This window comes from Chiloscyllium punctatum, chromosome 4, assembly GCF_047496795.1.
Source record: "Chiloscyllium punctatum isolate Juve2018m chromosome 4, sChiPun1.3, whole genome shotgun sequence".
Classification (NCBI taxonomy): domain Eukaryota; kingdom Metazoa; phylum Chordata; class Chondrichthyes; order Orectolobiformes; family Hemiscylliidae; genus Chiloscyllium; species Chiloscyllium punctatum.
Genome location: NC_092742.1, coordinates 88019984 through 88046154, shown reverse-complemented (window position 1 = coordinate 88046154; position 26171 = coordinate 88019984). Strand labels below are relative to the sequence as shown.

The following is a 26171-nucleotide window of genomic DNA, read 5'->3' as shown; positions in this document are numbered from 1 at the left end:
GGTACAGTAGTAGGGATACAGTGAGGGTGCGGTGTGAGACAGCAGATGGTGGAGGTTGCTGGAGGAGTGGGAAGATCATTAACCTTTGACAGCGTTGCAGATGGCTGAGGCTGCATGAACCCAGGTGGCAACCTTGGAGCAGGCTGGTATGGAGTGGTGTCGTGCCCATCACCATTGGTCCTGATGGGGGTAAGGGGGGGGAGGGTAGGCGGGTGTGCATAAAGGACCCAGTCCAGCTGTTGCTCCCTGCCCAACAAAGCAAGGACCATAGAGGGAGGTTGACAAGTTAATGATGTGAACTTGGTCAATAATGAGAGATTGTATTAGCTTTGCAGGGAGAGAGAGAGAGCCTCCATGAAACCTGACAAAATTGACTCTTAGCGAAATAAAAAGATAAGGTTGAGTCTCAGACCTCTAGTTCTGTACCTGAGAGAAAAAGCCTTATGAAGTGACTCTTAAAAGTTGCCACTGTGGTGATAAATTTATCTCTTAGGTCTGCTTAATCTGTGTGTTGAGTATTTTTTGAATGTGTGTTGGATACAGTCTAATGTGTTATTACAATTTGCCCGTCCTCTGAATGGTTCCTGAGCTCCCCCAGTGGCTGAATAAGTATAATACTGAGCTATAAAACAAAGATCTTGTAGTCAGTTCCTAATCCCAGTGGAAGGGCTACGTTGAGTTTATGAAGCTGTCACAGGGCGGCAGTAGGACGATGGATCAGGCTATTTCACTTTTCCTCACTCTACAGAAAAGGCACATCTACCACCTGCATGAACACAAGCATGTATGGATATTGGTTGCAAGCGATGCACTCTGTGGTCGAATAGGCCCTTAAAACACACTGCTTACTTTCACACAGGAAGTGTAGCTGGTCAAGCATGGTAGTGAAGTGAGTTTGTGGGGAGGGCATTGGGGAATGCGAATGGACTCGTTTGAGTGTAGGAAACTGAGCATGCGTCAAAAGTATTGTTGCGTTCCCAGTCTCCAGAGATTGGGATGCTTGAAACAGTCCATCAGCTCGCCCCCTCTGTGCTTCTCAGCTGCTCCTCTCTCACCCGCTCTGACTTTCACACCTTCGCCCAAATCAGAATGACTCTCATTAGCCTGGCGTCTGATCCTGTGTGAAGTTTAAAAGAAACCGAGACAGAACTTTTGACCTCTCACTTTGAAGCAAGCTTACTAAGTTACTCATTTCAGTTCGTGTGCTGCAAGGGTGTGTGTGTAACTGCGTGTGCAATGTAGGTGTGTATGTATTGTATGTTTGTGTCAATGTGTGTGTTTGTGTGTGACATTACCACCATACCACTGACTCCACCTAAGGAGTAGTGAGAAAACATGTGGAAATTCACTCCAGATGAACACACTTCCTGGAGTAAGTCTTAAAACTGGGCCTTCCCAACCACAGGTTGGTACATTACCAACTGAAGCGCTCAGCTTATCTTTGTGTTTAATCCTCAATTTTGTGTGTATGCATGTATGTATATGAATGTGTGTACGTGAATGCATATGTATATGTTTGTGAGTGCGTATATCTTTATATATTTGTATACATATAAACACAAACATATTGAATACCTATCTATGTCTATGTATATATATCCATGTTTGAAGGTTTATGTATTTATATCTGCACATACATGTGCATGTCAATGTGTGTGTTAGTATGTCCATTAATGCCAATCCCTCCACATATAAATTGTCAGTCTGTGTCCATATGTGTAGTTTTGTACATACGTGTGTCTATATATGAGTCCCATTCTTGTACATGTGTGTGTACCTCCCTATATGTCTGTATGCCATACATTGATCGGTTTTCTTGAGTCTGTTTGTGTCTCCATTTGTTTGTGTGTGTTTATATATATATATATACTCACACACTCTCACACACTCTCACACACTCTCTCACACTCACAGACACACACACACACATATATGTATATATATATGTGTGTCTAGGAGTGTGTGTGTCTGTGTGTGTGAGAGAGTGTGTGTGTGTCTGTGTGTGTGTGAGAGAGTGTGTGTGTGTCTGTGTGTGTGTGAGAGAGTGTGCCTCTCTGTGTGTGTGTGTCTGTGTGTGTATCTGTGTTTGTGTACCTGTGAGTGTGTGTATCTGAGTGTGTGTATCTGTGTGTGTGGGTATGCATATGTGTGTGTGCGCGTGTGTGTCTGTGAGTGCCTGTATCTGTGAGTGCCTGTGTGTGTGAGTGTGCGACTGTGCCTGTGTGTGTGTCTGTGCCTGTGTAGGAGTGTGTGTGAGTGTGTCTGTGTGCCTGGGTGTCTATGCCTGTGTATGTGCGCGTGTGTGTTTGTGGGAGTGTGTGTGTGAGTGTGTGTGTCCATGTGTGTGAGTGTGTGTGTCTGTGCGTGTGTGTGTGTGTGTCTATGTCTGTGTGTGTGTGTGTGTCTGTGCGTGTGTGTGTGTCTGTGTGTGTGTGTGTCTGTGCGTGAGTGTGTGTCTGTGCGTGAGTGTGTGTCTGTGTGTGTGAGTGTGTGTCTGTGTCTGTGTGAGTGTGTGTGTGTCTGTGTCTAAGTGTGTGTGTCTGTGTTTGTGTCTGTGTCTGTGTTTGTGTGTGTGTCTGTTTGTGTCTGTGTGTGTGTGAGTCTGTGTGTCTGTGTGTGTGTGTGTGTCTGTGTGTGTGTGTATGTGCCTGTGTGAGTGTGTGTGTTTGTGTGTGTCTGTGTATGTTTGTGTCTGTGTGTATGAGTGTGTGCGTGTCTCTGTGTGTATGTGTGAGTGTCTGTGTTTGTGTGAGTCTGTGTGTGTGTGTCTGAGTCTGTGTTGTCTGAGTCTGTGTGAGTGTGTTGGTCTGTCTGTGTGTGTCTGTGTGTGAGTGTGTTTCTGAGTGTGTGTCTGTGTGTGTGTGTGTGTGTGTGTGTGCGTGTGTGTGTGTGTGTGTGTGTGTGTGTGTATGTCTGTGTGTGCGTGTGAGTCTGTGTGTGTCATGTGGAGGAGGACCATTGTAAATGGGCAGTCCTTTAAATGAATTGTTTCGTTATGAAGGGAGACTCATGTATGCCCTGAATCAGTGATATCAGCATGACTCAAGTCATGCCCTCCCACCTTAACACCCATGATTGCACCCATCCAGTGAGGTGAGACATGAACAATGCTGGAGAATGTGAACAGCTTTCACTTGTTTCACCTGGTGAACATGTGGAAATATTGATTAGGATTTTGCCAAATCACAAAAGCAGATTTCTCTTGTTTTCGCTTCGAGGGATTCCTTGGAGAGCAAGGCAGAGAATGAATTGGGGTGAGGGGGAGACATTGACAAACATCTTGAGTTACGATTTGTTGTACTTTCCTGCAGGCAGTGCAGCGTATCGCCTGAATTTTACTGAGGTCTTTGAAGTGCCGCGGGCCAGCACAGCACCCCATCATGATCGGGAGAATGTGCTACAGATGGATGCACAGCCTGAGGAGAGAGTGGAGATTCGGATTGGACGGAAACTGCAGCAGATTGGGGATCAGTTCCATAGCTCCTACATGGAGAGGGTAGGTCATAAACTGTGAAATGAGGAGCGATCATACATAGATAACACCGATTGTGATTTGATGTGCTGGAGCTGTGCAGTTGGTTATTCTGCCTCCTTTTGACATGGTCACCAATGAGCCCTTTCTCTCACACCTATGGACATTGAATGCAACCTTGGAATGCATTGGCCCAAAGCAACTGTAGTTTATCGGAACAGTGAAATATTTTGTCACTAAACCTGTCTGTATCGTGAAGGACCAGTAGAGATAGTCAGTAACACTAAGTGCTCTGGGAAGAGTGGCCACTGAGCGATCATGTGAAGGGGTTGACAGCATGACAGTGGATAAGTGATGGCTAATATTTAATGAACTAATGCATGTATTTCAATAGCTATACATTCATTTCTGGCGCAAAGCCTACAACAGGAAAAGTGATCCAAAGTTGGCTAACACAAGAAAGTAAGAGTAAGATTAGATATAAAGAGAGAGCATATAAAGTTGCCTGAGGATTGGGAGCAGTTTTGAATTCTGTAAAAGAGGTCTAAGAAATGAATGAAGTGGGGAATAATAGACTATGAGAGTAAACTCGCAAGGAACACAACAGTGTGGACTGTAAATGCTTTTAAAAGTATGTTAAAAATTTAAAAAGATTAGCGAACATAAATGCTTTCTTAAAGCACAAAACGGGAGAATTGATTTCAGAGAGAAAAGGAAAACTCAGTGGAACTAAGAAAGCTACTTTAGTCCTGATTTCACAGAAGAAGACGCAAGTTACATCCCAAAAACTGTAGGCAAGGAAGGGTCTATTGAGAAGGAGAGATGAAGGAAATTACTATCTGGATAAAGGGTAGACCATTTCAGACTGATATCAACAGAAATTTCTTCACTTGGGCTGTGGTGAATCTGTGGAATACTCGGTCAGTAGAGAGACAGTCAGTAACACAGTGTGTTTGTGTGGGCTGATTACTGAGGCTAGAATTTTACTTGTACTAGAATACTATTCTGTGACTGTAAAGGGGAAGGGATTCCTTCCTTTACTCACAGTGCTTGACTGTAAATAGCCTAAAAGTGCCTCTGAATACTGTACAGCCAGGGATATGAATGACCCTCAAGAATATTTTTTTTCCCAACACAATGCTCAGGGACAGTCACTACTTGCTTTACTTCATATTTCATTGACCCATCTCATGTAATTGGATGTTCCAGTTTGACCTGAAGAGCGTGTGCGTTGGTGGGAGGTGCAGGTAGCTCCACTTGAAGCACAGAGAACATTTACGCAGCCTGTGACAACAGTTCGTAAATAGCATTAATAATCCAAGTTCTGAGCCAGGGCACAGGGCGGCGTGCCAGGCAATGACACTTGGCATGCTTGGTTATAAATGGATAGAAGGATAAGAGGTGTGTGTGTGTGTGTGTGTAGCCAAACAGCTAGTATTATAAAAAGGTAAACACTACAGTCCTTAGTAAACCTGGAATAATACCTGCAACAGGCAAGATGAAACCTAAAATTTGTGGTTTCTTTGTGCTTTTTATTTATGAAAACCTCAACTGAACGTTTTGTAACAATTGATTCTGGTTTCTAATGGAAAACATTTAGCACATTGTATTAGTTATATTTCAACACGAGGATATGGTTCCAATCTCTCTCTCTTGAGTTTTGCACTGCACCTTGTAATGTGGTAATGGGTGAGCAGTGGCGAGGGTATGGTTCATTGAATTAGTTGTATCAAAGAGCTGGCACCAGGGGCAATTGACTGCAATTGGATTCTAGGCTGCAGGATACTAGTTTAAAAAATTACAGAGTTTGCATGTGTCCAGCACATCAGTGATGTTTGCTTCCGTTAGTTAGAAGTTGGATACTGGAGAATTGGATATATTTTATAATGACGCACTGCTCTCATGAAACATTCTCTGATCAGATGCAGCTAAAAAAGCTACTTCCACACTTCCTGAATTATAATCCGTCTCTTCATGTCCCTCTCTGTCTCCGTCTCTCTGTCTTCCTCTCTCTCTCAGCATCTCTCCCTCTCCTATTCATCCATCTCCCTCTCTCCTTTCTCCATCCATCTATCACTAAAAGATTGAACAGTTTTGATTCTTGTTGACCTCAGATGTATTTGGTTGGGGCAAAGCATCTTTCTCACCTGTACTCACCGTCACGTATTTGACCCAAAATCGATTATTTTGGAGATTGTTGTTCTGCTGGCAATTTGGCCCCAGACTTCCCATCCTCCTGGCTGTACGTCCAAAGCATTGACTGTGCCACAATAGTAGGGTTGTGGGTTCACATCTCGCTGTTGCATTACCTGTGGAGTTGCAAGTGAAACTCTATGTTGGGCAGTCATCACCGCGCTATATTAGCGTGGAATCTTCCTTTGAGAAACTTGAACGTATGAAGACTGCCTCACAAAAACCCTGCAGGTTGATGTATTTTGATCCTATATTCAATTCCTTCTTAGTGGATCTAAGCATGACAGCTGTTGCAGTTGTCCCCATTATGTCTCAAGTGGGGTGTGGAAAACAGCCAGTGACCCCTGTAGAAACCAACTGAGGACTAGAATAGGCCTGGCTGTGCTGCTTGCTGTGACTGCTTAGTGTGCTTGACATTGTCTGTGTAGGTTCACACAGGACAAATGGACATTATAAGGCAGTGCCAGAAAGCTTCTCCCCCAGCATAGCTGAGGAACTCCCATGGAAGCATCATCACAGAGAAGCCTACCCTTGAGGATAAAGCTGCTATTAATATGGCACCTTCAATGGAGTGAAATGTCCGAGGGCTCTTTCACAAGAGTGCTATTTGACACTGAGCCCTGTAAGGAGACACTGGGACAGACGCCCAGAGGCATCTGACAAGAAAGGAAGAGAAAGAGGGTGGGGAGGTGAAGACGTTCAGGAGAGAAATCCTCGATAACCAAAGGCACCTTAGTCAATGGTGCAGCGAAAGGAATCTGAAAGATTGGAATTGGAAGAGTCTGCTTGAAATGAAGTTGTTGCACTTATCTGTTGGGTTTGAAAACAACACATGCTAAAGGACCCTGTGACTGATGGTAAAATAAAACCACGACTGAATCAGGAGCATAAGTTGGTGGTTTGTATTTGGTAAACCATCATAAACCATGAGGGTTACTGCCTGAAACTCCCTGGCTGCCAACCACTTACTTCTCTATCTGATGCAATCGATGTCAGTCCTACACTGACCACAAGAACTCAACACTGGGACATGGAATTGCTCCATCGTGGTCAAGCTCCCTCAACATCCCAGTTTCCCTTTGATCATCCTGGTAATTACATGATATGTCAGTAATGGAGGTGTTGACTAATCCAATGATCAACCTCCACTAGTCAGTCTATGATAAACCCAGATGTGACAAGACAGCGGGTTGAGAACTTTAGTCTCAATCAGGCCATGTGGTTCTCATTTACTGTCCAGTGAACAGAACGGAATCAAATAGAAACATATAAAATCCTGATGGCGCTGGAGAGGCTAGATGCGGGAAAAACGTTCCCAATGTTGGGGAAGTCCAGAACTAGGTATCATAAGCTAACAATAAAGGGTAAGCCATTCAGGATTAAGATGAGGAAGAATTTCTTCACTCAGAGTTGTGAACCTGTGGAATTCTCTACCACACGAAGCCGTTAGGGCCAGTTCATTAGCTATGTTCAACAGGGAGCTGGACATGGTTCTTGCGGCTCAAGGGGTCAAGGGGTTACAGAGCGAAAGCGGGAGTGGGATACTGAAGTGACACGATCAGCCATGATCATATTGAATGGTCATGCAGGCTGGAAGGGCTGAATGGCCTACTCCTGCTCCTGTTTTCTGTGTTTTAAAAGCAACCCATGCCTCTGCCCAGCTACTTCCAGCTTCTCCAGGCCTCTGTCAGAAATCCCGACTGTGGCTGGACGGCTTAGGAGGAAGGTGCATCGCGCTGCCTGATACAGGGGACGTCATGATTTGGAGATGCTAGTATTGGACTGGGGTGTACAAAGTTAAAAATCACACAACACCAGGTTATAGTCCAACAGGTTTAATTGGAAGCACACTAGCTTTCGGAGCGTCGCTCCTTCATCGGGTGGTTGTGGAGCACACAATTGTAAGACACAGTTGTGGAGTACAATTATGTACCACACAACCACCTGATGAAGGAGCGGCGTTCCGAAAGCTAGTGTTTCCAAATAAACCTGTTGGATTATAACCTGGTGTTGTGTGATTTTTAACTTGATATAGGGGAGGCAGTGACCTAGTGGTACTGTTACTCGAAGAGCAATCTGAAACTCCAGGCTAATGTTCTGAGGACATACCTTCAAATCTCATGGCAGCGGAGAATGACATTTGAATTCAATCAAGATCTGGAATTAAAAGTTAACCTAATGATGACCATGTAACTAACTATTGATGATTGTCTAGTTCACTAATATGACCACAGGTATAGGAACAGAAATAAGCTATTCAGTCCATCTCCTCCATTGTTCAGTGACATCATGGCTAATCGAAAAATCCTCAACTCCACTTTCCTACCTTTTCCCTGTAACCCTTGATTACCTTCCGAATTAAAAATCTTGTCTATTTCAGCCTTGAATATGCCATCCACCTACGACAGCCCTCTGAGGTAAAGAATTCCACAGATTCACCACCTTCTAGGAGAATACATTTCTCCTCATCATGCTTTAATGACAACTTCAAGGCCTGTAAGGGAAGAAAATTTACCTCCCTTACCTGTGACTCTGGCCCACATATGACTCCATACCAACAGCAATGTGGTTGACTCTTAATTGGCCTCTGGGCAATTCAGAATAACTGTTGGGTCAGCCAGCAACACTCCCATTCCACAAATGTTTTTTTTGAATAAAATCCTGGTCACCCACACTTCGGGGATCCATTCCTCGCCCTTGCACACTGGTCTATGCCTCCCCCCCCCCTCCCCACCATTCTACCTAAATGTGTGGGCTGAATGCTTGGGCAGCTTAACATGGCCAGTCCACCTGACCTGCACAGCTTTGGACTGTGGGATGAAACCGGAGCACCCGGAGGAAACCCGCACAGAATCACAGGCAGTGGCTAGGATTGTGACTGTGACTCTGAATGCGACTTCCTCCTGTCATTCTCCCATCAAAATAAAACCAAAACATTGTTGAGGGTGAGAAATGGACCTGTTTCGAAACAAGTACTTCCTTTTAGATTAGGTCTGTTCAACGTCTCTGTGTGGCCCAAGTGTTTTTCGGCTAATGAAGCACTTTGTGAAGGCTCATTACTTTTTTTTATTCAGTGTGTGGGTATCACTGGCTAGGCCAGCATTTATTGCCCATCCTTAATTGCCCACAGAGAGTCAACCACTTGGGTCAAGAGTCAAGTGTATGCCACACCAGGTAAGGGCTGCTGTTTCCCTCCCTAAAGGGCATAAGTGAACCACTTAGATTCCCCGCCCCCAACAACTGGCCAAGAATCAATTGGGTCTTAATTCTGGATTTTGTTGCCTTTAAATTTCGCCATGTGCTTGACAGGATTTGAACTCTGGTCCCCCAGAATATCACCTGGGTCTCTGGATTAATAGTCGAAAAGTGCGGCGCCGGAAAAGGGGGTGGTGGGGTTGTTTGATGTGTGTTCCAGAGATGTTCCTTGAAATGTTTTGTTGGTTGGCATTCTGTGGCCAACCATTTCAACTCCCCCTCCCCCACTCCGCCAAGCATGTGCAAGTCATGGGCCTCCTTCACCACCAAATCCAAGCCACCAGACGCCTGAAGGAAGAATGGCTCAGCTTCTGCCTTGGGACTCTCCAACCATGTGGCATCAAAGTTGATTTCACCAGTTTCCTCATCTCCCCCTCCCCCCCATCTCATCCCAGATCCAACCTTCTGACTCAGCACCACCTCTTGAACTGTCTTACCTGGCCATCCTCCTTCCCACCTATCTGCTCCACCCTCCACTCTGACCTATCACCATCATCCCCCTTACCTGCATATTGTCTTCCCTGCTCCATACCCCAACCCCAAACCCCCCCCAACCCCCCTGTTTATCTTTGAACACTCCCTCTTCTCATTCCTGATGAAGCGCTCTTGCCCGAAATGTTGATTCTCCTGCTCCTCAGATGCTGCCTGATCTGTTGTGCTTTTCCAGCACCACACTTTACAACTTTCATGTCCAGCATCTGCAGTCCTCGCTTTCTCCTAATCTCTGGATTAGTAGTCCAGTTATGATAGCACTGGACCATTTCCTCTGCATTATTCCTGTAGGAGTATTTCATGTAGCATTTCTACACACACTTCTTATTTCCATAGTGGAAGCAGTGTGGAAGGAGGCCATTCCATCCATTGAGTCCACACCAACCCTCTGAAGAGCATCCCACCCAGACCCATCCTTTCCCTGTAACTCCACATTCCCCATGGCTAGCTACACCCCCCACCCCAGCCTGCACAGCCTTGGACACTATGGACAATTTAGCACGGCCAATCCACCTAACCTGCACATCTTTGGACTGCGGGAGGAAGCTGGAGCACCCAGAGGGGACCCGCGCAGACAGTCGCCCGAGAGTGGAATCGAACCCAGGTCCCTGGCGCTGTGAAGCAGCAGTGCTAACCACTGAGCCACTGTTTTCAATGGCAAGTTGCAGGGGACTTTGAAGGAAAGAGTACCTGTTTCTCCCACCCTACCAAGATGGGACTAGATCAGGGCTACTCTGAGTGAGGGCCGGGCAGGGGTATGGTCAGACAGTGTTGCGGGGGGGCGTGCAGTAAGCTGACTTGGGTAAGGAGGAGGTGTTGTGACTCTGGAAAATCTTTAGCCTGAGGGGTGAGAGCCCAGTGCCGTTGTTGCGAGCACTTTGACCTGCTTTCCTTATAACCAACAGCAAGCCCTTATCAGCAACAGGGCCGGGTGGCTGTTTGTCTACAGCGATGTCTTTGTAAGTGGTGCGTGCAGTAGATTAGTGCGGTGGTGACTGCTCCTGTCTGCCTGCCTTGTCTGTGTTTATATGCTGCTCTATATTTAGAGGGCTGAGTCATCATTCCAGCTGCAAGCATGACTCTCCCAAAACTACCTGCAGCGATTAGGACATGCATGGACAGTGTGATGTAGCACATGTAGCTCTAATTGTGGTAGAGGTGGCACTTGAGGGTGTGGCATGGGCAGGGGCTGGGGGGGCAAGCATTTCATCCAACCATCATAAGCTAGATGCCATGAAACAGTACTCTGCCAGTGTCCTCCTGGTCCCCTTGCCACCGCCCCCCCCAGGTGCCAAACGGAAATTGAAGTATGCCACTGTCTTAACTCACTCAACAAGCAGCAAAACCAGTTCATTTAACCCTTTAGTTGCTTGACTTCACACCTGGTGGTGCACTTGACACTCCCACGTCCCCAGGTGGGGTGGGGGTGATGGAGGGGATGCCGTGAGCCAAGAGGTAGGTCAATCCAGGGAGTACTTGGAGTTTGGGCTGGGGTGCGTGAGGGCAGAGGACCGTGATGGGGGGGGGAGGGGAGATGAAACTGGAGAAGGAATGTGAGTTTCAGGGCTGGGGGTCCAAGGACACATCAGTGAGAATGGGGCAGAGTGGGAGGGAAAATGTGGTGCGGGGAAGGGGGGATAGGGTGGGAGGGGTAAGATGATGAGGAGGTGAAATGGGAGGGGGGGGGCAGTGAAAGTAGAGCAGGAGACTCTCACCCCTAGGTTTAGAAATTACTGTAAGACAGCGAGGCCCTTTATTCACTGTCCTTCAGCTAGGAAGATGGGGTCTGCTCCTCCATTTCAGAAGCTGGGTCACCATCTCTAGTGCTTCCCACAGTGTCCATTGCTCCCTACCAATTCCCTGTCTGTGAGCAAGACTCCTCACTAGCCACATCCACTCAGAGCGTGATCTCCTGGTTTTGTTGGGATGTTGTGGGAGGGTGGGTGGTGGTGGTGGCCATTGGCATGGTGGCTCAGTGGTCAGCACTGCCGCCTCACAGTGCCAGGGACCCAGGTTCAAATCCACCCTCGGGCTACTGTCTATTGCGGAGTTTGCACATTCTCCCTGTGTCTGTGTGGGTTTCCTTCCACAGTGCAAAGATATGCAGTTTCGGTCTATTGGCAATGTTAAACTGCCCCATTGTGTCCAGGGATGTGCAGACTAGGTGGATTAGCCAGGGAAAAGGCAGGGTTATGGGAAAAGGATGGGGCATTTGTCTGAGAGGGGTGCCCTGCGGGGGTTCATTGAGCACTCAATGGGTCAAATGGACTGCTTCCACACTTTAAGGACTCTGTAAAACTGAAAGCCAGCAAGCCCTCTGGCAGGATGATATCTCTGTTTATGATCTTACATAGGAAGTAACAGCAGGCTAGTCATCACCTGTAGGAATACTGCAACCACCCACCCACCTCTTGGATGTGACTCTGCAACTTGTCTGCCAAGGTGGTAGAGCATTACTTAAAGCCCAGCTGAGGATGCGGGTGATACTGATCAATGTTAATTCTGCACTTGACCTGATTGAACTGGCATTGGTGAGGGCACTCCATCGCAGTTTGTTTTGTAAGCTCGCTGAGCGCAAAGTTGTAGCTGTCTTTCCTGCGTTTCAACCCCACCCTTCAAGGGTTAGTTTGGACGGGCAGTCACTGTGAACGTGGCTAGTGTAGTCTATGTTGGGGGGGGGGGGGCTCCTGTGAACCCCCCCAAGCACTGTAACCGTGGCCAGTGCCATGACCCCACCTCCTCACCCAGCAGACACCAAAGCCGGTGAGTTTTGGTGTTGAAGTTAAATCTGTGCGAGGAATTGCAGGTCAGCGCTCTGACTACACTTGAAGAGAAGTGCTTGCTATTGTATTTTTTTAATCAAAGCTGACTTGCCGTTGGACGTGATCTCAGTGCTGTCTTGTGCCTGAGGCTGCAGAGGTGAGGTCTGCTTCTTAATAGTGCTCTTAACACCTGCAGCAATGTTGCCACTCTAAGAACTCAGTTGTGCACATAAGGCCTCTCTGTGAGGCTTATCTCCACAATATGAGGTTGTTTTGTGCTCGCGGCTTTGCTAAAGGATAACCGATGAGTCATTTGCTCTCGTCTAGCTGGCTCAGGCTGCTTTGGGAGCCTCTGCAGGTTTGTTAACCCTTTGCTTTCCCAATGGGACACATTGAACCTAAACTGCATCTCTGTATCTTAACCTGAGCTGTCCTCTTCACCCATCACCCACTGTGCCCTGCAGTGGGACCTGGTTTGGCAACACCTCAATATTAAAATGTCACTGTGTTGTCCCAATGCCTCTCTGATCTCGCTCCTCCCTACCTCTGTCTCTGTGTTAAATGCCTTGGACTGTTTCGCAGGACTCAGTTACGTCAGCTGTTGTTGTGAACGGCCGTTGGCTGTGTCCACTCATGAGCGACTGCTACAGGCGGAGTAGTCAAGACTCCCACTTTAAGTGTGGGCAACGCTCTGGATTTAAGTTGCACAGGTTTTGAATAAAGTGGGGCAGCACTGTAGCTCATTCTCTCTCTCTGTGTCGCATGGGTTTCTTCCAGATGCTGCCGTTTCCTCCCGCAGTCCAAAGATGTACAGGCTAGGTGGGTTAGCCATGGGAAATGTAGGGTTACAGGGATAGGGTGGCTGCGGGTGGGATGCTCCTCAGAGGGTCAGTGCGGACTCGATGGGCTACGGGGATGAATTACCCATCCCACCTTCCACCCCCATGAGCCACCACTCCAACCCATTTGCATAAAACTGTCATGAATCAGTGCTGTCAGAAAAAAAAGAAGAGTGTGCTTTAAAAATATCCCTCAAGGGCTGTTGTGGTGCAGTGGCAAAGTCCCTACCACTGTCTCGTAAGACTCAGTTTCAAGTCCTACCTCCAGAGATGTATAATAACAGCTCTGAACAGATTGAGCAAATATCTAGAAACATCTCTTGGCCTACTCAAGAATGGAGAATTGGTGTAGTTTGATTAATCCAGCTGAAAATTGGTTCCTCCCAAAACAAAGTATGATTAGTTCAACAAGGCTCCTTGCAGCACTGAGGGAGTGCCGCACTGTTGGAGGTGCTGTCTTTCAGGTGAGACATTAAAACAAGGCTCTGTCTACCTGCCTGGGTGGATGTAGAAGTTCTGATGGCATTATTCTGAGGACCAGGAGAGATGCTTTCGCCTGTGCCCTGGCCAGTATTTATCCTTCAGCCAGTATCGTTCAGTCTGTTTGTTATCACTTTGCTGCTTGTGGGACCATGCTGTGTGCAGTGTAGCTGGTCACAGGTTGGTGCAACATCGAGGGCCGAAGGGCCTGCACTGCGCTGTGTTGTTCAATGTTCTGTGTAGTGTTTCCTACATTGCAACAGCAATTACGTTTCAAAGCCAGTGCTTCCTCAGTCATGAAGCACTTTGAGGTGCCCAGTGGTTGTGGGGCGTTCTGTAGGAATGTCCTTTGTCTTCAGAGTGTAAACTCTCCATCTGTGTGCAACACAAATGGTTACGTTTTTAAAATATGCAGAGTGATTTGCTTGATGTATTAAGGCACACCAGGCAGTTCCTTAATAAACTAAAAGCTTCTAAAATGGGTATATTTGTGTCCTTACATCAAAATCATAAGATGTAGGTGCAGAAGTAGGCTATTCAGTTCATCATGTCTGCTCTGCCATTCAATGAGATCAGAGCTAATCTGATCATCTTCAATTCCCCTTCTTTGCCCATAACCGTTGATTCCCTTACTGATTAAAAATATCTCAGCCTTGAATATACTTAATGACCCAACCTTCACAGCCCTCTGTGATAACTCATAGAGTCATAGAGGTGAACGGCACGGAAACAGATCCTTTGGTCCAACTCGTCCATGCCGACCAGATATCCTAACCTAATCTAGTCCCACTTGCCCCATATCCCTCCAAACCCTTCCTATTCATATACCCATCCAGATAACTTTTAAATGATGCAATTGTACCAGCCTCCACCACTTCCTCTGGCAGCTCATTCCATACACGTACCACCCTCTGCGTGAAAATGTTGCCCTTTAGGTCTCTTTTATATCTTTCCCCTCTCACCCTGAACCTGTGCCCTCTAGTTCTGGACACCCCCACCCCAGGGAAAAGACCTTGTCTATCTATCCTATCCATACCCCTCATGATTTTTACCAACCTCTAGAAGGTCCCCCCTCAGCTTCCGATACTCCAGGGAAAACAGCCCCAGCCTATTCAGCCTCTCCCTATAGCTCAAATCCTCTAACCCTGGCAACATCCTTGTAAATCTTTTCTGAACCCTTTCACAACATCCTTCCTATAGGAAGGAGAGCAGAATTGCACGCAATATTCCAAAAGTGGCCTAACCAATGTCCTGTACAGCCGCAAAATGATCTCCCAACTCCTGTACTCAATACTCTGACCAATAAAACAAAGCAAGCTCTCAAAAGGAAATGATAGGAGTTGTCACAGCTCCTGAACATTTGCTGCTCCTGAACTTGCATTCTCAGTCCACAACTGTCCCCTTCTAAGTGGTTCTGCTGCTAACAATACTTATGTTGGATTTTTCATTCTTATATTGGATGTGGCTGTGTCCAGCTTTACTGCACATTGTAGTATCCCTCGCTGGCTCTGCTGATGGCATCTGCCAAGAATTTGGATAGTTCCTTCAAAAGAGCCAGCAGCAGCGTGCTGGGTGAAACGGCCTCTTTCTCTCCTGTATGACTCTACCGTAATTCTCAAGGAAGTCACCAGAAACCTGACTCTTGTGAAACTTGGCCTGGAGCTGAGTGATCTGCTGAGCTAATCTGTGACAGTGTTACAAAACATTGCGCAGTCAAAACAAATCTCGATGTTATTCATCTCAACTTCTCAACAGGAAGACATACTCTTCTAAATCCAAAGTCCCAGTTAACTTCAAAACGTGGCTTGACTGATGTCGGGACTGGGGCACCAAAGGCCCTCAGTTATTTAGCATTTCAACCCTGCTCAAGTACAGCCCTCAAGGCTTCATGCTGCAGCCTTTCACCTCAAACCTGACTCTCCCAACACTGACTCGTCCCACGTCATTGGAAAGCTAACAATCTTTTTAGCTGTACAGGACATTGGTTAGGCCACTGTTGGAATATTGCGTGCAATTCTGGTCTCCTTCCTATCGGAAGGATGTTGTGAAACTTGAAAGGATTCAGAAAAGATTTACAAGGATGTTGCCAGGGTTGGAGGATCTGAGCTACAGGGAGAGGCTGAACAGGCTGGGGCTGTTTTCCCTGGAGCGTCGGAGGCTGAGGGGGTGACCTTATAGAGGTTTATAAAATCATGGGGGGGTATAGATAGGATAAATAGACAAAGTCTTTTCCCTGGGGTCGGGGAGTCCAGAACTAGAGGGCATAGGTTTAGGGTGAGAGGGGAAGGATATAAAAGAGACCTAAGGGGCAACTTTTTCATGCAAAGGGTGGTACGTGTGTGGAATGAGCTGCCAGAGGAAGTGACGGAGGCTGGTACAATTGCAACATTTGATAAGCAGCTGGATGGATACATGAATCTGCAGGGTTTAGAGGGATATGGGGCAAGTGCTGGCAAATGGGACTAGATTGGGTTAGGATAACTCGTTGGCATGGATGAGTTGGACCGAAGGGTCTGTTTCCATGCTGTACACCTCTATGACTCTATGATTATATGACCCAGTCCTCACACATAAGCATAACATAGTCACTTTGATACTGTTTGATGAATCGAGGCATTGCTACAGAGTGGAACTGTGAAAAGGAAGAATTAGGGTCAGATATGGACAGGCTCTTCTTTTGTAGGCAGATCCTCGATGGCTTGCTTTTACACTGGTTTGTTGGAGTTCTGAGGTGGAGGAGGGTATGTCTCTCCTGCTGGGGAGGGAATGCCAGGCCCCGGAGGTGTGTGGGAAGACGGAGGTCGGGATGTCTGTGGGAGCCGGGCTAAGGGAACACTCATGGGGGGGGGGGGGGGGGGGGGGGGGGGGAGGGGAGGGAGGTGCAGGCAGGTGCAGGCCCAATGTGGGAAAGGCAGCCCGAGAGAGAGAGAGAGAGAGAGAGCGTATACACACACACACACACACACACTCTCCATCTATCCACCCAGTCTCAAAGTTGAGTTCTGGGCAATAAGTAACCTTTAAACAGCCACCAACATGCCTCAGTTTGGATGAGACCAGGCAGATCTCCCTCCCTCGGCCTTGCTCACCCCACTCAAAATTACTGACAGAGTGACCTGAGGCTCCTCTCACCCAAAATCTCTGGGGAAGAGATTGCCTGGATCTGAATCGTTCTACTTGAAAATAATTTTGAAATGAGTTGGACCAGTCCCTATGCATGAGGAACTTACAGCACTACAAAGAAAGTGGGGAGTGGCTGACACAGGCTTGATCAGTCAAGTGGCTTCCTACTGTACTTTAACATGTGATTTTTTTTCCCCTATTATTTCCAATTTATCCCACTTTCCTGCAAAGCCTTCCTTAAGTTTTAATCCAATTTCCCTTCGAAAGCTGCCCTAACTTGTTCAGGCACGTATTTTCATTGACAATAAATCGTTGTGATAAAACATTCTCCTTAACTCACCCTGATTCTTGTTACTGCTAGTGGTAATGTTAGCTACTGCCATCGAAATCACTCTGAATTGTATATGCACAATTAAAATTCACTTTCAACATTCCCTAGTAGGTTTGTGGTGCAAAGGTTGCGTGTACAACATTTGGGAGGGGTGTATGTGTGTCAGTGTGTTCGTGTGTGTGTGTTTTGTGTGTGTGTATTTTGTGTAAGATGTATAGAGCCATGCACACTTGAGTGAATGAGAGTGTGTGTGCACGTGTGTGTGTGTGTGCACGTGTGTGTGTGTGCACGTGCATGCAAGGACCTCTGTGCAGGGTCTGCGTGGTGGATGTTGTGCTGGCATTGTGGGAGATGATATCAGCTGTTATTGTCTATTGTGATGACGTGGAGGTGCCGGTGTTGGACTGCAGTGGACAAAGCCAGAAATCACACGATATCAGGTTATAGTCCAACAGGTTTATTTCAAATCACAAGCTTTCAGAGTGCTATTCCTTCCTCCCGATGAAAGAGCTGCACTCCAAAAGCTTGTGATTTCAATTAAACATGTTGGACTATAACCTGGTGTTATGTGCCTTCTGACTATAATCTATTGTATGTAAGGAGAGGATCACATTCAACAGTGATGTCCATGTGACAGAATTTCCAATAATACTTACTATCTGACATATGTGCTCATCCACTCTTCCAGTACTCCAATGTCTACCATACCCCTCCCCACCATAAATATCCAACATCCCTCTTCCCTACGCTCCACCATCCGCCCCCTCAAAATATCCACTATTTCCCCCCAATATCTGTCATCCCTCCCCAAAAACCATCATCCCTCCTTTCAATATCCACAGTCCCTCCCTCCCCCAATATCCACATTTGCTCACCTCCAATACCAACAATCACTCTCCCCCAATACCCACCATCGCTCTCCTCCAATATCCACCATCGCTCTCCTCCAATACCCACCATCGCTCTCCTCCAATATCCACCATCGCTCTCCTCCAATACCCACCATCGCTCTCCTCCAATATCCACCATTGCTCTCCTCCAAAACCCACCATCGCTCACCTCCAATATCCACCATTGCTCTCCTCCAAAACCCACCATCGCTCCCCTCCAATACCCACCATCGCTCCCCTCCAATACCCACCATCGCTCCCCTCCAATACCCACCATCGCTCTCCTCCAATACCCACCATCGCTCACCTCCAATATCCACCATCGCTCTCCTCCAATACCCACCATCGCTCTCCTCCAATACCCACCATCGCTCCCCTCCAATACCCACCATCGCTCTCCTCCAATACCCACCATCGCTCCCCTCCAATACCCACCATCGCTCTCCTCCAATACCCACCATCGCTCTCCTCCAATATCCACCATTGCTCTCCTCCAAAACCCACCATCGCTCACCTCCAATATCCACCATTGCTCTCCTCCAATATCCACCATCGCTCACCTCCAATATCCACCATCGCTCTCCTCCAATATCCACCATCGCTCTCCTCCAATATCCACCATCGCTCACCTCCAATATCCACCATCGCTCCCCTCCAATACCCATCATCGCTCTCCTCCAATACCCACCATCGCTCTCCTCCAATACCCACCATCGCTCACCTCCAATACCCACCATCGCTCTCCTCCAATACCCACCATCGCTCCCCTCCAATATCCACCATCGCTCTCCTCCAATATCCACCATCACTCTCCTCCAATACCCACCATCGCTCACCTCCAATATCCAATATGGCTCACGTCCAATATCCACCATCGTTTCCTCCAATAGTCACCATCGCTCTCCTCCAGTATCCACCATCGCTCTCCTCCAATATCCACCCATCGTCCACCTCCAATATCCACCATTGCTCTCCTCCAACATCCGCCATCACTCTCCTCCAATATCCACCATCGCTCACCTCCAATACCCACCATCGCTCATCTCTAATATCCACCATCGCTCTCCTCCAATATCCATCATCACTCATCTCTAATATCCACTATCCCACCCTCCTGCAATATCCATCATCAATGTCCCCACAAATATCCACCATCCTCCCAATACCTACCACCCCAGTCCCAATATCCTTAGTCCCTCCCTCCTCCAATATCCAATGCCCCCCTCCAAATATCCACTAGCTCCCCTCCAATATCCATCTTTCCTCCTACAACTTCCACTCCTCCAGTATTCACCCCACATCCAATATCCACCATCAACCTCTTCCAATACCCACCAATCCCCCACCTCCAGTGTCCGCCCATCCCCCTCCTTCAATACCCACTAATCCCCCGCTTCCAATGCCCACCCATCCTCCTCCAATACCCACCCATCCCCCTCCTCCAATATTCACCATCCCTCTCCTCCAACGTCCACCCATCCCTCTCCTTCAACATCCACCCATTCCCCTCCTCCAACATCCACCCATCCCCCTCCTCCAACATCCACCCATCCCTCTCCTCCAACATCCACCCATCCCCCTCCTCCAATATCCACCCATTCCCCTCTCCAATACTTACCCACCCCCCTCCTCCAATAACCACCCATCCCCCCAATACATACCCATCCCCTTCCTCTAATACTCACCATTCCCCTCGTTAAACGTTTACCCATTCCCTTCCTCCAATAACCAACCAACCCCCTCTGCCAATATCCACCAATCCCCCTCTGCCAATATCCACCAATCCCCCTCCTCCAATATTCACCAATTCCCCTCCTCCAATATCCACCAATCCCCCTCCTCCAATATTCACCAATTCCCCTCCTCCAATATCCACCAATCCCCCTCCTCCAATATCCACCAAACCCCCTCCTCCAATATTCACCAATCCCCCTCCTCCAATATTCACCAATCCCCCTCCTCCAATATCCACCAATCCCCCTCCTCCAACACCCACCGATTTCCCCCACTTCCAATACCCCTGTCCCTACTCCACCATGCAAGCAGTGAACACTAGCTGTTCCCCTGTGTGAAGTGATGCCTCTGATCCACCGTCTTGTCTCGCATTGTAAAAACGAACTCTGCTTCAGCGCCGTGTGACTCAAACTCTTCTATATGTTGCCAGGGCTTTCCCCCATCTCACGATGGATGTTATTTTTTTTTCTTCCACAGCGTAACAGAAATGAAAACCGTGTGGACCAGCCCTTGTGGTGGCGACTTCTCTTCCTCCTCTTCACTTTGATCTTTGACCCGGAAGAGAATGCGGAGGCGGCAGGGCAAAGGTGAGGCCCACCCTGCACGTCAGCCCTCCACTCTGCAGCCAGACATCAGAGGGTACTGCGGATGGCACTGAACGAGGGGACAAAAGCACGGGTGTGAAGGCACACTCCGCTGGTCGGATGGTGTCACATTTTTGTTTTATCCAAAGTGGAAATGGCGCATTGTTTCCCAGTGACGTCCACTGGAAGCTTGCTGTTGACTATCACGTGCTCTCCACTGCTACTAATGGATCCTCTTCCCAATGCTGGCGAGCTCTGACAAATCACTTAACTCCACAGAGAATGGGTTCTACTTCTTTTGTACCTTGCTCACCTCACCTCAGTCATGCACGTCACACAGGCGCAGCAGCAAGAAGAACAAAGGAAAGGAGACTGAAACAGAAATTGCTGGAGAAACTCAGCTGGTCTGGCAGCATCTGTGGAGAGAGAGCAGAATCAACGCTTCGAGTCTGGCGACTCTTCATCAGAACTCTTCCCAATCATTGATGCCGTCTCAAAAGAGTCTTTTGTAGTTGAGTGCAGCACTGGATTCTCAACACTGGTTATGTGCAATCCCTTTACAGGTTTACCATGTATTCTAACCCCTCCGTTTCCCCCCCAATAACCAAGTGACCTCTCTGAGAACTAGATCGCTTCTCCCTTGTAGGGCTAAGTTGGACGCGCCTTGAAATTTCTGTGTCCGCCCATGTGCAGAGACCACTCGCGAGTTCCTACAGTCCTGCTGAAAGCTCTGTTTGCCAATGGTTTGCTTATGGGTCGGGCATGCCGACCGCTTCTGGGGTTCAGAGACTTGTCGGCAGGGAAATCGGCACTCCATCCCGGAGGATGGTTCTCCCTGGCATGCCCCACCTCAACCCAAGCTAAGGTTTGGGGCTCCATTTCTCACTGGTCTCCTTCCCCCTTTTGGAAGGCAGTTATAATTTTGGATAAAAATGAAGGATATTGCAGGGTGGTGTAGGCGAGTCACTTCTTATGTGGTGGGGTGGGGGGAGGGGGCAGAGGTGGGAAGAGAAAAAAACAACAAAAAAGAGCACAGCGGCGTCTCCATAGAAATGGTTGAGTCTGAAACTGTGAACCCATCCCCAGCCATTCAATCTCCTCTGACCTGGATGAATTCAATCGAAATCATACAGCACAGAATGAGACCATTTGGCACATAGAGCTCATGTCTATCCTTTGGAAGACCTGTCTTCCAAAGGGCACCCCCATGCTCTTTCCTGAAGCCTTCCAGTTTTTTTTTTCTCCTTTTCCAGTTCCCCTTGAATAGCTACTGTTGAATCTGCTTCCAACTCCTTTGCAGGCTGCATATTTCATATTGCAACGTCACACTTTGTCAAAGAATTTCTCCTTATTTCTCTCTCTCTATTTTACCAATTATCTGATTCCTCTGCTTATTGACGCTCTCCCTTTTCTCTAAGTCAGAAGCCCAAATAAGATGGGAAATCTCCATTAAACCTCACCCTCGTCACTGCTCCATCGATCACCAGCCTCCTGGGCTTTCCTGAGGGAAGAGTCTGAGTCAAGCTGAACCACTCTGCATCCAAATCCTTCAGCAAGAGCTCTTCTTTATCTGTGCCTGCCTTTCTCCTTGCTAAAGGTCTTGGACTGTTCACTTAGACACACATGCACACACCCCCTCAAACACCCAACTGTACAAAGCTTTACTACTGAATTCTCTCAAAGAGCTGTTGCTCCTTCAGAGCCACTAAGGCATAGCCAACTTCTCCCACCCGCCCTCCTCCAGAGGTTTTAAGGGCTGTCTTTTCTACGATACCTGTGGTGATCTGAGATTCCTGGAGCTTAAGCCAGGCCCTCTCCATTACAGATTGATCAGAGGTTGGGTTATGACTGCCAAGTAGTGCTCACTGTGCCATTGGGTGTAGGGAAGAGATTACAAGGGTCACAAGGTCTAAAGTGCCCCATCCCCACAAACAAATAATCTAGTGGAATGGTCAGAATTTCCAGTATGGCCTGCACTCCCTGGTCCTTGTTGGTTTGAGCAGATGCATCATGGGAAGTTCCTAACCCTCATTGTGATCACTTCTGCAAAAAGGCCAGGTTAATAATCTGGAAGCTATTCCTAATAGATATCCCAGATTTTAAAGAGGAGGTTTCTGTCCTGAATGACGCCCAGCAGACCCAGCTGCCCATCACCGAATTGGGATTGGCACTGGGACACAATGTGGTCGCACTTCCGACCCAGGTGACGAACGCGAGTTGGCTGCCTACCACAGAATGCTGTTTCTGACCCTTTTCCTTGTTTCGGAGCAAATTTTCCTACCCCCGGCGCAAAGTTTCTGAGAGCACTTCTGAAATGCCAACTCGTGCCCCTTTAATCCTTGTTTACCTTTCCTTGATAATTCGCATTGGATCTCCCACCTCACATCACAACACTGGGGAAAATCGGGAGGGGGTGGGGTCAGCAGTTGGAAGAAAGTTGGGGTTTTTAGAAAGGAAAGTGTGGATGACAAATTGTTACCATGATGTCGCATGTTAACTGCAGTATCACCTGTGTCAGAGGTCACACAGCATCAGGTTGGTGTGTATTTTTGCTTTAAAGCAACATTACCAGTTCCTTAACTTGCATATGTTTATCTGCTGACATGTGACCTGTCACCCTTCACCTGTGACCCAGTTGAGAAGCAGGCTGTTACATCATACTCGACTCAGGAGATTAAAGAGCCTTGAATCAAACATTAATTAACTGCTGGATGGATATTAGAGCTAAACTTGGTGTAATTATACTGGCCTCGGTTCAGGTACAGACAAATCCTGCTGTGGTGAGGCTCCCCTCTCTGTTATATTCAAAACAATTTTCAATTGTTGTTCAAGTAAATCAAAAGGTTTTATTAGTGAAAGAAGACTAAGTCAAATCTAATGAAAGGCTCCAGCTATTTTAATTAGTCAGAGCCTGGGCTGGCACAGCAGGAAGCATTAGCTCTGAGCTGCTTCCTTGTCAGTGAAGCCTGCCAGGCACAATTAATTCTACACGCTATAGTGCTTCAACTCACGCTCCCTCATGTTCACGCTTTCTCCATTGTTCTTTGTCCCAGTGTTAGTTCTCCTCTTACCCCTCTCCACTCCTGCCCCTTTCCCTAGTTTTCAACTCTCTCATCACATCTCACTCAATCTCACACCCTCTGTCCATTCCTTGCTAGCGTGTCCTGTGTTCTGCTCCCGCCCCATAAATTTCTTTCTCCTGCATTTGTTACTTCTGCGTTTTTCTCTCTCTTTTCTTCCCTTCCCTTCTCCCCTGCATTCTCCTTCATTCTGAGCACTTGCTGACTTTACCACCGGTTTGTCTTGGTTTTCCTTCTTCATTTTTAATTCATCTCTCTCCATCCACCTTTCTCCCTCTCCCTTGTTTAAGAAACTGGTATCCCTGGACAACTGTTGAATTCCAACATGTGAATTAGGAAAAGGAGTAGGTCGGTCAGCTCCTCAATGCTGCCCCAGTTTCCAATGAGATGGTGGATGGTTACTCCCCATCCCCACTTTTGCTGCCAGTAACCTTTGTTCAACATGAATCTAATTCCTCTGCCTTGAAGATATTCAAAGACTCAGTTTCCAATCCCTTTGCAGAAAGAGGGTTTCAAAGAACTAGGGAAGGCAAAAAAAAACATTCTTCTCATCTCTGTCTTAATTGGACAAGACCTTATTTTTTTTACCAGCAACCCTCCATCAGCCACAAGCTTACTCAGTGCTATCTTTCCAGGCCCACCCTGTCAAGACTGCTAAGCATCTTGTGTGTTTCAATCAGTTTGCCTCAGGCTATGCCAAACAGCAATGGGTACAGGCCCAGCCTGTCTTATCTTTCCTCAGAAGATAACTCACCTATTCATAGAATCCCTACAGTGCGGAAGCAGGCTATCCAGCCCAACGAGTCCACACCGACCCTCAAAAGAGTATCACCCCAGACCCCCCCCCCCCCCCCCCCCCCCACCCATTGCTATCTCTGTTATACTACATTTCCCCATCGCTAATCCACCCAGCCTGCACATCCCTGAACACTATTGCAATTTAGCCTGGCCAGTCCCCTCCAGTACGTCTAACCTGGAAGTGTGTTGGTTGTTAAAAGATAAAGAAAGCCTGGGCAACAATTTTTGGAATAACCTTTCACTGTGAGCAAAGTGATTTGTTGAGATTTACTATTGGACCTGGTGTACTGAGGTGGCTGCTGACTGTTGCACAACTCACTGCTCGCACTTGGTGTTATGTCGAAGGAATTTAAATAGTAAAATTTGTGCTAGGGTCCACCTTAGCAAAGATCTCATTGACTGATGTGGTGGCTCAAAGAAATGAGTGATTTTTTATTTAGAAGTTTGTTCATGAAATGTGGGTGTTGCTGACTGGGTCAGCACTTATTGCCCATCCTTCATTGACCTTGAACTGAATGGCTTACTGGATACAATTTTCAGAGGGCAGTGAAGAGTCATTCTAAACAATGTCCGTCCTACAGAATAGACCAAAAGCCTTGAGGTTATTATCTGTTTGTTTTCCCCCTTGGTTTTACAGTGAGGAATATACAGTGTGTTCCTTTCCTTTTGGAAGAAAAGAGGTAGCTCAGAGATAACAGGCTGCAAGGGAAAGCAGGCAATCCCATGATGCAGTGAGCTGAAGACTGGTTGCCAAGGCAATGCCAAGATACTGCTCCTTTGGATTCGCTGCATTTCATGGCACCACTGTGAAATGGAGGTCACCCCATTGAAAAATGTTTACAAATTTGTAAAAGATTTACTGTTTTACACTATTGCTTGAATATGCGGATTGTCCAAGGTGTCACAACACCTATTAAATCATTAAGTAAAATATTGAGTGTTGGTAAGACTCGTGTCCAGGCATGAAGCATTCTGTTTGGTCTGCCCTTCAACATGAATTTGAACTTATATTATGAATTTAACAAAGCGTATGTAGAGGGATGTATTTAATTGATCTGCCTGGGACAAGTCAAAGGCTGGCTGTGTTCAAAAAGAAGATTTAAATACTCTCAGTCCCTTTGGATGGGAAAGTACTATGACATGACGTTGGTTCTTCCTCCTCGGCTATTGGCCCTCAGACTTGACACTCATCATCATTGCCCGCTTCCCCAACCCAAATTGGAAAGCCGACCGTTATAACTAAGAGAAACACAAGCTTTTTTTTTTGAATGATCTCAAGAATTTCAGACAGGCAAGTAATGATGTATTGGAGATTAGCCTGTATTTCATGGAGACTCAAGGATTCTGGTAGAATGGGTAGGCACAACAGATTTCCTTCCTCAAGAACTGGTTGAGATTTTTTCCTGACAATCCAGTGGTTCCATGATTGTCTTTACCAGCTTTTCAATTCCCGATTTTGTTTAATTTATTGATTTCAAACTCCCCAGCTGCCTTGGCAGGATTTGAACTTTTGCCCACCAGAACAGTGGTCAGGCCTCTGCATTACTGGTTTAGCGGGATAACCGTAAAATCAAGTGAGTGTGACACTCCAAGAATTGCTCTTGGAGAGACCCGGTGTGGACATGACAGTCTGGATGGGCTTCCTGTGCTGTAATCACTCTAACCTCATGCTTTTGTACCCACACCAGGCATAGTTTTTAAAATTACAAGAATGAGGAAGACTGAATGGGGATAAAGAGTTCCACAGTGTTCAAGTTCTATAGTAGAATGAGTAAGACTGTGCAATAAGGTTTGTTGGCAACGCATTGAGGATTTAGACGGGGAAAGCAATGTACATGGATGTAGCAACAACGGAACAGATATTGTGCCTCAGCAGATGTTGATGGACATACACACGTGTGCTCATATGTGCAGATACGGGATTATCCTTGAAGTGAATCGTTTTACGGTTTCACCTAAAAAATTGTCCCAGTAATAGAAGATAACTAGTGGTCCCATGGAGCCTTCTTCGACGCTGAGTCAAGAGCTGCAACATTTGCTCAGGAGAAGTGGGAAGCTATACACACACACACACTTGTACTTTTACCGTCACAGCATGTTTTGTGGTGCAGCCTTTTTACAAAAAAAATGTTTCCTGC

The 26171-nt window shown here is 47.1% G+C and overlaps 1 protein-coding gene across 1 annotated transcript in view; it reads left to right on the top strand.

The window, feature by feature from the left end:
* The window catches only part of LOC140476509 (bcl-2-modifying factor-like), a 179174-nt gene extending 155084 nt beyond the window's left edge, over positions 1 to 24090 (top strand). The window contains exons 3-4 of the mRNA XM_072569248.1: positions 3312 to 3496; positions 20049 to 24090. Of these exons, the coding sequence (XP_072425349.1) occupies positions 3312 to 3496; positions 20049 to 20162 (299 nt within the window). The 3' untranslated portion in view covers positions 20163 to 24090. The remainder of the gene's footprint in view (positions 1 to 3311; positions 3497 to 20048) is intronic.
* The last annotated feature ends 2081 nt before the right edge of the window (positions 24091 to 26171 follow it).